The 12,066-nt window shown below is 55.4% G+C and overlaps 1 protein-coding gene and 1 long non-coding RNA gene across 8 annotated transcripts in view; one reads left to right on the top strand and one right to left on the bottom strand.

Moving 5' to 3' along the window:
* The first annotated feature begins 679 nt into the window (after positions 1–679).
* On the top strand, positions 680–6,306 carry LOC112425406 (uncharacterized). The gene is made up of 3 exons (XR_011621992.1): positions 680–805; positions 1,145–1,526; positions 5,844–6,306. It is a non-coding gene; the product is annotated as an uncharacterized lncRNA (long non-coding RNA).
* LOC105474616 (inosine monophosphate dehydrogenase 1) overlaps positions 6,237–12,066 on the bottom strand; it is an 18,004-nt gene continuing 12,174 nt past the window's right edge. For 4 of the 7 annotated variants that reach the window (XM_011729444.3, XM_011729454.2, XM_011729458.3 and 1 more), the window contains 7 exons: positions 10,897–10,987; positions 10,566–10,661; positions 9,102–9,245; positions 8,862–9,006; positions 8,427–8,570; positions 8,250–8,333; positions 6,237–6,984 (listed from right to left, as the gene is read on the bottom strand). In XM_011729444.3, the coding sequence (XP_011727746.2) occupies positions 6,963–6,984; positions 8,250–8,333; positions 8,427–8,570; positions 8,862–9,006; positions 9,102–9,245; positions 10,566–10,661; positions 10,897–10,987 (726 nt within the window). In that variant the 3' untranslated portion in view covers positions 6,237–6,962. Of the gene's footprint in view, positions 6,985–7,678; positions 7,696–8,249; positions 8,334–8,426; positions 8,571–8,861; positions 9,007–9,101; positions 9,246–10,565; positions 10,662–10,896; positions 10,988–12,066 lie in introns of all 7 variants that reach the window. The other 3 variants (XM_071094541.1, XM_011729441.3, XM_011729449.3) reach the window with 1 other exon arrangement.

The raw sequence follows: 12,066 nt of genomic DNA, 5'->3' as shown, positions 1-12,066 counted from the left end.
TCAGGAGTTCAAGACTAGCCTGGGCAACAAAGTGAGATTTTGTCTCTACAAAAATAAAAAATAAAAAATTAGCTAGGAGTGGCAGTGTGTGTCTGTAGTCCCAGCTACTCAGGAGGCAGAGGTAGGAGGATTGCTTAATCCTAGGAGGTTGAGGCTGCAGTGAGCTATGATTGTGCCACTACCCTCCAGCCTGGGAGACAGAGCAAGACCCTGTCTCATAAATAAATAAATAAATAAATAAATAAATAAATAAATAAATAGTGAGAGAAAGTGTAGTCAAGAATGACTCTAAGGGTTTTTGTATTGTTTTGTTTTGTTTATCTGAGCAACCAGAGGAATGAATTTGTTAGTTTTTAAGATAGGGTAAATGTAAGGAGGACCAGGTCTGGGAGGGTGGCAGGGTGTGTGATGTTAATTACATGTGTCAACTTGACTGGACCACAGAGTGCCCAGGTATTTGTTTAAATATATTTCTGAGTGTGTCTGGGAGGGTGTTTCTGGATGAGATTTACATTTGAATCAGCTGATTGAATAAAGCAGACAGCCCTCCCCAATGTGGGTGGCCCTCATCCAATCCATTGAAGGCTTGAATAGAACAAAAAAGGCTGAGTAAGAGAAAATCTCCTCTCTCTGCCTGTCTTCGAGCCGGGACGTCAGTCTTCTCCTGCTTTTGGACTCTGGACTTACACCATCAGCTCTCCTGGTTCTCAGGCCTTTGGACTCGAACTGGCACTACACCATTGGCTCTCCTGGGTCTCCAGCTTGGCAACTGCAGGTCTTGGGACTTGTCAGCCTCCACAATGATGTGAGCCAATTCTTTATAATAGTCTGTCTCTCTCTCTCTGTGTCTCCACAAACACACACATTTTTCTTTTTAGAAAAATATTGTATGATTGGTTCTGTTTCTCTGGAGAACCCAGTAGTCTGGAGAACCCAGACTACTACAGGGAGTCAGAAATTCAGCATTGGTTACGGTCAGTGTGAGATGTGGAGTAGGCAGGGAGATGAGAGCTCGAGGGAATGGAGAGCAGGTAATTGAACTGGATTTGAATCCTCCAAATATGTCCCTTGACCTACTTGAAGTCAGTTTTCTCCTCTGAACAGTCCCTGGAACAGAATCCTTTCCTGCATCTCCTCTCCCCAGGTAGTCCTGGTTTCCAGCTTTGTGTCCTCCTTGGCAAGCTCTCCTGTCCTGAAACCGCAGAGGGGCCATATGACCTCCAGTCTGAACTGCTATTCCCTGTCCCTCTGTGGTCCTTTGCCAGGAGAAGGCCCCACCATGAGGTCAGGGGAGACCCTGGGCAGAGAGGTCTCCCCACACCAGGTCAAGCAAGGAAAGAGCTCAGCTGGAAGGGGCTGGATTTATTCTTGCCTCTCTCCAGCCACTCTTGCAGCTCCTGGCTTCCTGGCAAGCCTCTCCACCAGCGCCCTCACAGGGCTTGGACACTTCACAGCTGCTGGGAGAAAGAATGGAATGGACCCAAGGACATCCAGGCAGGCCCAGGCCCTACCTGCTGGCAACTTGGGCAAGTCACTTTCTCTCTCCTAGCCTCGTCGTCCCATCCATCATAAAGGAACAGGCATTACTGCTATAGGTTGCCGAGGATAAGATGCACTTTTACAGCATAGTAATGAATGGTGGCAGAAAACAGGTCTTTTAGTTTCCTCTCCCCACCTAGCCAGCCTCTTTTCTTTCTGGGAGATGAAATTAGTTTACCCCCAAACCCCGCCTGTCCTTCGGAAGCCAAATTTTACTACGGATGCAGGTAACCAGGGAATGGTTGCCAAAGGCCGGGCTTTGAAAAGAAGGGCTGCTTGTTGCCTAGGAAACTGCCCCACTCCGGGTTCCCTGGGGTCCCACCGGTCGATGGGTCTCGGCGCCATCTGCCGGACACAGTGCCACACTGCTTCTGAAGCTCCCAGACCCGGAGTCCCACAGCCTGGAACAGGGAACACTCCTCTTCCCCTGCCCATTCTCCCCCACAGCATCACATAAAAGCTCTTTGCTCCTTTTGCCCCCAGACTTTCCCAGAGATTAGAGGCATGGAAAGGAGTTGGAAGCACTGTGGAGGGTGGGAGCAATGTCCTTCTCTACACATAAAGAAGGAGGACAGGAAAGCAAGACTCCTGGTAGCCTGAGGTCCAAGAAAGTCTCTCCCCTAGTTGTTTTCCCGAGGCTTGCAGTCCTCTTGGAAACTGTTTCCCACTATCTGCCTTTCCACAGGGAGGGAGCCATGGAAATGAAGAGGTTAAAGTTGAGGTAGGAGAGTGACATGTGGGTCACCGCAAGGTCCTGGTGCAACATCCCCTCCTGGGGAACCGCTCAGCTCCCACTGCTTCTAGACCCGAGTCCCCTTTTCTTCTCTGGGAGAACCTTCCTACCCACCTGACAGTTGCCAGGTGAACCCCTTGGAGCCTCAGATCGTCCTGCCCACTGGCAGAAGAGGGAGAAGCAGAAAGGTGCCTGCTATGAGACCAGGACTCCTGAGTTCAATACCCGCCCAAGGCAGTCCCTGGGCTTGGCCACCGTGAGATCAGCCTGCCCTGAAAAGTGAAGGGGGAAGTGAAATATCTGAAGTTGGGATGCCTGGGGGTGAGGGTGTACCTCTTTCCCTTTTAGGATCATAAGTAGAGAAACTGAGGCACAGGGTGAGCGAAAGGCTGCTCTTTACCTGTTCCAGGCTAATACCACATCTTGCTATCCAGATGTCCCCTCTCCAACTCTAGCTGGGCTGGGGTGGGGGTGGGGGGTGAAGCTGACTTGGGAGCCGACACCCTGGCTCTCAGCCCAGAAGCTGATGTTGTCAATGGGCTTAAGAGCAGGTGGAGCCGGAGGCTGGGGACCAGGTCTCCTGGGTCCCTGATCCCACCTGTTTTCCCTCCTGAGCTAAGCCAGAAGGGTAAGCAAGGAGGAGGCTGGCGATGGTGATGCCTGAACCCTGCAGGTGAGAAGCCCTGCTCTGAGGACAATAGGTGTGAGAGGTGGGGCTGGGTACTCTGGCCTAGAAGAGGCTGCATGTGGCTGGAGGCTCCCACCTGGCCAGCTGCCCTCTGCCCAGGTTCCCTGCCTCCAAACTCTCCTCAGCAGGAGGCAGGAAGGCTTCAGGGGTAAGGTGAGGTGGGCAGGGTTGGCCCTGCAACCTCCTGGTTAGCTGAGTCTGAGTGTCAGGCTATAGTGGGGTCAGAGAGGCTGAGGGTGGAATTTGACCCTTACAAGCCAGAAGGGATCCTGAAAGAATAAAAAGCTCTAATGAAGGGGAGAGGGAGGAGCTACCTCCGCCAACCCACCACACCCCAATGGTTGGGTCCTCTCTTCCTCTCCAGCCCTGACTCTGGATGTGAGGAGAGGGGTGGAGGGAAAGACTGAGGGGAGCTGAGTGGCTCACAGCTGGGGCACTGCCCCTGCCTCGCCTCCGGCTGACTGCCCACTTCCTGACTGGCACTGGAACCACAGAAGCTGAAAGGAGCCTCAGAGGGCTAGTCCAGTCCCCCCTGAATGATGGGGCCATGCCATCTGAGGGCCCTGTTCTCAGTCCTTGGAGCCTGGGAGACGGCTAGGGCCACCCACTCCTCCTCCTCTTGGTCCCCCAGGGTACACCAGAGATGGCCCCACTGCTACCCCCCCGTGAGGGTAACTTGACTCTCCTGCTCCACACACCTGCACTGAAGCCCGGGCCTCCTGGTCCCCTGGCTCTACCTGTTGCTCTTGTTCCTGCCCTGGCTGGGGGCGAGGCTGGCTGCCTAGGCTAAGTCCCTGCAGCTCCACCTGGCCTGCAGCTTTGATGCGCTGGCTGGGAGACTGCACTGAGCCATTTCTTTTGTGGTGGCCTGGTGCGGGCTGCCTGAATGCTGATGTTGCTGCAGGGATCCTGGGGCACTGGCTGGCTGCACACTGGCAGTGTGCCCTCTCCCTGGGTGGGTACACCTTTGAGCAGATGCCACTGCCCACGAGCTGGGACCTGGGGCACCACAGCAGCATGCTTCAGCGCCTGTGGGGCCACATCTTCGACAAGCTAGTGGTGAGCAGCCTGGACCACATGGTGCTGGGTGTGTGTCAAGGAGGGATGAGGGGGCACGTGCGCTGCGCAGACCTGGTTGGACCTCAGGGGGGCAAGTAGTACTGCTGACCAAGGCATCTCTGATCTGCATTTCTCCCAAATGTGGCTCTGAGCTGCCTCTGAATATCCACCTGCTGTGGCCTTCCTACCCAGAGTCTCTCTCCCTTTGTCCCACTTGAGCCTCCTGCACTGTGGCTGAATTTGCAACCCAGAGTAAGTGTGTCGCCTGGGTCCAGACTTACATGCGTTTATCACCCAGGCAAAGGGAGAGCCCATAGGACACAATAAGACTCATTTACTCACGCCTGTAATCCCAGCACTTTGGGAAGCCGAGGCAGGCGGATCACCTGAGGTCAGGAGTTCAAGACCAGCCTGGCCAACATGGTGAAACCCTATCTCCACTAAAAATACAAAAATTAGCTGGGCGTGGTGGTGGGCACCTAGATTATGCCACTGCACTCCAGCCTGGGTGACAGAGAGAGATTTTGTCTCAAAAAAAAAAAAAAAAAAAAAAAGACTCATTTACTGAGCACCTGTAACCTTCCTCATTTGTTCTCACATAATCCTTGCAATGAAGCCTGGGGGTGGGTGCTGTGTCATCTGCTTTTCTTAGGATGCGTGCTGTGACAAGTCTCAGACCATATAACTAGATGCATGGAATTCCTCTACAACAGTAATCTTCTAACTTTAGAATGTATCACAATTGAGGGGCTGAGTAGCAACCCAGAAGCCCAGACCTCATCCTACTACGGCAAGCCTAGGACTTGTTTGTTATTAGCTCTCCAGGTGATTCTGACATGCACCAAACTTCCAGGGCCACCGTGCTAAAACCTCCTCTCAAAGGGCCATACTAATGCTACCATACCTTAAGGGGGAGATCACTGACTTACAAGGTAATTCATCCTATTGGTCAGCTCTATTAACCAACTAGGTTTAGTTCAAAACGGAACCTCTCCCTTTGAACCACTCACGCTTTTGATTCAGAGTGACTTGGCATTTATCTGAAAATGCTTAGATCCTTCCAATCTCAATGGCTGGTCAAGCTGCTTCCTGCATGATTTTTGTAAACCAATGCACAAGACAAACCACGAAACTTGGCCCTGTTTTGGTCCATCCCCTCTCATCTTCAACCATCCCCTGGGACCTGGGCATTGTCCTCCCTCCCTGCTAGGTCACCTCTGACTCAGGTGCTCATCAAAGCCAGACTCCAGGGCACAAGGCCTCCCAGGACTGTCAATGACCCATTCACTTTGCAAGAACTCCTGGAGCAGATGCTGAACCAGCTCTGAGCCCATCTGATAGTCCTGCTGTCTAGCTCTTTCTTGTCCCTAGAAGCACACAGCTAAAAAATGATGCAGTGAAAGGCTGGCCCTTGAGCAAATAGCTCTCTGGCAGAAGGGGTCTGGGAGAGGGCAGGTATTGGTACAGCATGGCAGCAGGGAGCTGAGGGGCCCCTCCCTTAGCCATAGGAGTGTATCCAGATCTTCTCCTTGGTCTGCTCATTCCCGCCACCCAAGGACCCCCTGGCCATCTTCCCTGCCTCTGCCCACTTGAGTGATGGCTGTATGGAGTGGTGTCTGTACCTTCGATGGACAGCTTTGTGCCCACTGCCCAAAAACAGAGGCACAGGAAGGCAATACGAATGTTCCAAAACCTCTCAACTCTAGGGGTATTCAGCAGCCCATGTGACAGTACTGTCTGCACTAGTGGGAACTGAGGCTGGGAGGCAGCTCCTGAGGCACATATGAACAGTGGGAGCTGACCTACTCTGCTTTGCACCTATAGGTATGTTTCGGCAGATGAGACCACAGGCCCTGGCCATGCTGTACTGCCACCTGTGCCCTGGCTGCACCATGTGGCATGATGAGGCTGCGGTGGGCGTTTTTCGGCAGCCGGGTGAGGCCCCGATGCTGGAATTCTACAGCCGTGATGACCCTCCACAATGCTGCCTGGCTGCAGGAGTTGCTGAGCAGCTTGCAGCAGGTGAACTTGCCAGTGTGGCACAAGCCTGTGAGACCTCCTGACATGGGGCCCACCTGCGCCAACACGCCCCCACCCCACCCCCAGTACCGCAACGCCCTCATACCTTCCTGGGGAAGCAGGGCCTGGTGCCACACCCCCCAGCCCAACTCTGATGGGGCTCCAGTCACCCAATGGACAGGGGATACAGACAAGATGGTGGAGGCGTTGAGACCTGCTTGATTTATTCCGAGTATTTAACACACAATGACGCAACTGTGATCCCAAAGTGTGCAAAGTTAAAGCCTTCAACTGCAGCTGAGGAGAGGGGAGGAACGGTTCACCTGGGGACGGTGGTGAGTCAGGAATGACAGGCAGGCGGCCATGACCAGGGCAGCTGCCTCCCCAGGGCCAGGGACAGGGGATTAGCCTGAGGAGCAGGACCCAAGGGTAGCCCAGGCCCGGGGAAGGGGGCAGAGACCTCCCCTTGGCCTAGGTCAGGAGCTCAGAAGTGCCACATGGCTGAGGGGGCAGCGGCCCAGGAAGGGCCAGAGGCAGGGCCAGGAGAGCACCATTTCCTGGGGGGCTGGGGGCAGGGAGGTGCCCTACAGGAGAAGCCAGGAGGGGCCACCTGCCCCTGGGGTAGGGGCCGGGCTGGAGCAGGCTGCAGCAAGAAAGACCTGAGGCAGGCGCAGGGCCTGAGAGCCCGGCTGGCTGGGCTCAGGGGGGCTCCCAGGGCAGCCTGGCCCAGGGAGCAGTCCTGACTGCAGGGGATGCCGAGTGAGGGGCAGCAGCCCCCTCAGGACCTCCCCTCCTCTCTCCCTGGAAAGGAGCTGGGGAACCCGTAGTGCAAATCTGTGGATCACTCAGTTATGGAGGGAGGCTGTGCCCAAAAGTGGACATTGGGGTGCGCCCCCTCCACCACCTCGGCCTCCACCGCTGTCCTCAGTACAGCCGCTTCTCGTAACTGTGGGGACAAGGCAAGAGGGGGAACAAGAGTGGGTGTGTGGACCCTGCTCCCTCCCAAAACCATTTCCCCAGGGCCCCCAGATGCGGGAGAGAGCAGAGAGCCGAGGAGCCCTGGGATCTCAGCCGTAGCGGGCAGGAGGAGGGCCTGGAGCAGGCCTTGGACCTCTGTCCTCCCCCAGGCCAGCGTTCCCTGAAGAACCATGCTGGGTCCAGAGATGGCCATGCTCCTTTGGGCCATTGCCACATCTGAGTGGACTGTCCTCAGTGCCCAGGGTGGAGGGACAGCTCAGGCAGGCACGGCCCATCCTCATGGAGCAAGCTCCAACCTGGGGCCAAACCTCTGCTGCCTGTGTCCACACCTAGCCCCGGGCCGGCAGGCACAGTGGCCTAGGCTGCTTGTGGTCACTGGGTCCAGTCTAAGATGGGGCAGCCTTAGGCCTGAGGTCACAGGCGTCTCTCTGCAGCCAGAAAGGGATCTATGTTTCAGCTGGATGAGGGGACACTGCTGGTTTCCTCCACGATGGTGTTGGAGTTAGGGGGCCGGGGGGGCCCAAACCCAGGGTCCACATCTCATGGCTACACCCCAGCACCCTCCCACTCCCACCCAATACCCACCCCCACCTCCAGCCCAGGTCCCACCCAGACTGCCCCTGCTCTACTCTACGCTTGGCCCGGGCAGCGCGTTTACTTACACGGCAGAAAGGTATAGCTACGGAAGGGTGGGGCGGAAAGAGACACAGGTTAGACGCCCGCTGATGCCTGGGGACAGGGCTCCTGACCAGGGTGGGGCGCATGCCTGCAACTACTGCTGCCAACGGAACTGCTGCCAACGAGCACTGCCCCCGCCCACGGTTGCCCCGGCGCTGGCCCTGGCATCTGTCTCTCTGCCCTTGTCCCTGCCAGACGGGTCACACCCGCATCTTCTGCCTGGCTGCCTGGTGCCACCACCAGCCCCTGCCACCAGCCACCAAGCTTCCTGAGCAAGCAAGGGCTGGGAGTCCAGGTACAGTGAGTGGCCACACCTCCTGTGCCCTGCTCGAAGAGGCCCGAGGGAAGGGGAGGGCCTGCTTGCATGGGGGCTAAAGGATGAGGAACAGGGTGGCTGGGCCCTGGAGGAGAGGGTGCGGGGCCATCCTGCAGCAGCATCTGTCCCTGCTGCAGGTGGTCCATGGGGTCCCTTGACCTCAGCTTGGCCTCACAACCCTGGCCCCACCTGCCCAACCCACTGCCTGCAGGTGACAGCGAGGAGGCCACCACACTTACGAGTGCAGGCCATGGACGCCACCCTCGATCTGCGCCGACATGGTCCGCTTCTCAAACTTGAGCTCTCCTGAGTACATCATGGACCTAGGAAGCAGATAGGTGGAGCGGGTCAGGGCCACCACGGGTGGAGAAGAGCGAGAGAAAGGAAGCAGGAGCCGCCCCAGTCTCAGCACTCACCGAAGGACAGACAGGCTGCGGGCCCCGATATCCTGGCAGCCGTGTTGGATGCCCGCTATGAGGTAGGGCACGAATTTCTGAATGGACCCTTTGTCCTGGATGGAGCCCGAGACACCCTGTGCGATCTTCACCTTATCCCCCTCGCTGCGTGGAAGGTGAAAGACTGAGCCCAGCAGCTTGAAGCTCAAAGGACCCCACCCCACCTCTTAAGGGCACAAAGGGGATACCGCCCGGGAAGGTCCCCCAAGCCACCCCTCACTGGGCTCTGAGTCAGGTGGCCCAGGGACAGATCCTGTGTCTGCTACTTATGCCCTGTGCCTCAGTTTCCAGAACCACCATAGGAGGACTGGCTGCCATCTGGGGAAGTCAGTGGCATGAGCGGGCCCTGAAGGGTTGTGGGCTGATCTGCCCGGGTGGGGCCCAGGGTCAGGGAACCTGAAGTATCGTTTCTGGCTGCTGCTGCTCTTCTCCATGGCATCCAGTGAGCCCATGCCCCGGTACTTCTTGAGCCGCACCCCGTCTGAGAAGAAGTACTCGCCAGGGGCCTCCGTGGTGGCAGCCAGCAGGGAGCCCATCATCACTACAGTGGGCAAGGGATTAGTGCCTCCAGCCCACGAGTGCCCCACCTGGCTTCCAGCCCTCACCTGCCCAATCCCCAGCACATTTTCCCCTCACCTGTGGAGGCTCCAAGGGCCAGGGCCTTGACCACGTGCCCCACAGTCTGGATGCCGCCATCGGCTATGATGGGCACACCAAAGCGCCGGGCATACTCAGCCACCTTGTACACAGCAGTGCCCTGGGGCCGACCACAGGCCATCACTGGGGGAGGGTGGGGTGCACAAGGCAGAGAAGAGTCAACAGCAACTCTGGGGCCAGGCACGGGGCCAGGTCAGCTCTTCCTCCTGTGCACTACCTCTAGTCAGGAAAAGGGAGCTGGATGGTGTTTCTGAGGCATAACACAGGTGCTGGCAAATACCACCAGGATGAATGTCACTCCAGGGATCTTGGCCACCCCACCCCTAAGAGCATGACAGGGGATTCTGATGGGGCATCGGAAGTGGCCTTCAGAGCCCAATGTCCCCAGACGGGTGGCCACAGCCTTACCTGCTCTCAAGGTACAAGTTCCCCCTCAAGGCTTTCGTTTGCAAAAACTGTTACCAGGGTTAGGTACTATGGTCCCCTTTGGGATACTGGTTTGCATTTCTTCAAGTCTAAGTGTCCACGGTCCTTCAGTGTTAGGTTTTAGATGGGGACTGTAAGGACCAGCACCTATCTCGGGACGGACGCAAAGCTGGATAAACCAGAGATGGCGCCTCTCATTTGTTTTCTCCCTACTCTACCTCAAGGCTTTGAACAGTACCTGAGACAAGTAGGTGCCTAATGAATATTTGTTAAGTGGGTGAGAGAGGGCCCTCATTTCACCATGGTAGCCAGCTAAGGCGAAGGGCACAAACCTAAATAGCAGAGGCTCTGAAGACCAAAAGGGAGAGCTGTTTGGGCCAGGAAAGGCCAAATGCGTCACTCAGTGTTGTGGAGAAATGGCCCTCACAGGAGGGGCCGGGTACATCTCCTCAGGCCAAGCTAGGACCCCAGTCTTCCAGGCAGCCACCCCACAAGTCAGACACCAGCCTCCAGGGAGTAGTTCCTCAATAACCACATGGGGGACACATCTCAGGGTCCCCCTTTCCCACTTCATGTTCAGAAACCCACCCTGCAGAAGGGCTTTGTAATTGGGTGGAACTCCCCACTCCCCAACCACATGGTGAAGTGGGTGTATAATATATCCTTATATATTCAGGGACACGTCGTCTCTGTGTCTTAAATATGTGCCTTGTCACAAATCAAATCCAAACCCTGAGGTTCCAACAAGCCCCTTGGACAGTCACACCAACCCCAGGCCCCAAGCCCCAAGTGGAGCCCCCTTGACTGCACTCTGAGAAGCAGGCTGGAGCTCTTGCGCCCTGCTTACATCTGCCTTCCCTTAAGTCAGTGGGCCCGACGGGGTGCGGCCCATGCCTGGGTCATTCCGGAGCCCACCATGGCAGAACGGGGCCTGGCAGAGAGAGTACTTGATATGCATCTGGGGAACAAAGGCGAGGCCCCCGGCCAGCGGGCACTCGCTCACCTCCTGACACCCACCTTCCTGGGTGATGCAGATGGAGCCGCAGCCCATGCCCACGCGCAGCCCGTCCACACCAGCATCAATCAGGTTCTTGGCCTGGGCTGCTGTCACCACTGGGGGTGGGAATGGGGCAGAGGAACAATGTGAGGATGGGATGCCCTTGCCTGCCCAACGGCTTCTTGGGACCCCAGTCTAGCACCCCCAACCTCCCTATGGTGACCAAAGCCCATCATGCTTCGTGCCACCCATGCCAGGAGCCATACCATCACCTAGGGTTGCTGAAGGACAGAAAAAGGTTTCTCAGTGGAGGGGCAGGAGCAGGGGGCTGAGAGGCAACCCCGCACTCACCGTTCCCCCCAATCACCTGGAGGTGGGGGTACTTCTGTTTGATGTAATGCACCATGGCGATCTGATACACCGAATTCCCTTGGGACGAGTCCTGTGAGAAAGGAAGAGCTTGTGCTTAGACAGCTGAGGACTCTCAAGGCAGGAGGGAGAGCCTGAGCAGATGAACCCCTCAAATCCTGTGAAAACTGTTATGAGAATGCTCTTTCCTTCTGTTTTTGTTTTTGTTTTTGTTTTTCTGGAAATTCACTTGACAACTCTCAGTCAATTCTCAAAGGGGACTGCTTCCCTGAAAGGTTAACCACCACTAATGCAGTCTTAGAGTAGCTAAGGCCTTTCCTATCCGTTGTACAGACTGAGCCTTAAAGCAAGGAGACACTGCCTGGAGCTGTATCCTGTTCCCACCAACTCACTAACCAAATGAAATGACTTAACTTATTTAAGCCTGTTCTTCATCTGAAGATGGAATGGCAATTGTCCCTCAAGGGGCTGATATACATAAAGGTCTTGACGCAGTGGCTGGCAAACAGGCAGTTCTCAGTGAACATGAGCTACATTACTAGGGTCAACTTATCAGCCAAGAAGGCCCTCAGAGGGCCTTTGTTTGCAGTCTGTTGTGAGCTGTTGAGAGGGTGCCAGTGACCCTCCTAATTTCTCTTCCTCCTAGTCATAGAATACAGATAAATCTAGATGTATGGTCCAGATCACTCACAAGGAATCAATAAGCCTTTATCCTTATTCTACCTCCCTTTATTGGGGGTGGGGGGTCTTGATTTGCAATTGTTGCTTGCAGCAATTTGTCTATTTTATTTTTTTTTAAAGATTCAGTGGGTATACGTGTTTGTTGCTTAAATGGGCATACTGCATACTGGTGAGAATTGGGCTTCAAGTATACCTAACCTAATACCCACATATCGAAAACTGTGTCTGATAGGCAATTTTTCGTTCCCCTCCCATCCTCTCCCATGTTGGAGTCCCCAGCATCTATTATTTCCATCTTTATGAACACGTGTACCCACTGTTTAGCTCCTACTTATAAGCGAGGGCCTGCAGTATTTGGTTTTCTGCTTTGGAGTTAGTTCACTAAGGATAATGGTTTCTAGCTCTGTCCATGCTGCTGCAAAGGACAGGATTTCATTCTTTCTTATGGCTGTGCCATTGGAGAATTTTAAC

This window comes from Macaca nemestrina, chromosome 4, assembly GCF_043159975.1.
Source record: "Macaca nemestrina isolate mMacNem1 chromosome 4, mMacNem.hap1, whole genome shotgun sequence".
Lineage (NCBI taxonomy): Eukaryota > Metazoa > Chordata > Mammalia > Primates > Cercopithecidae > Macaca > Macaca nemestrina.
The sequence above is the reverse complement of the archived record's forward strand: the minus strand, read 5'-3'. Positions and strand labels throughout refer to the sequence as shown.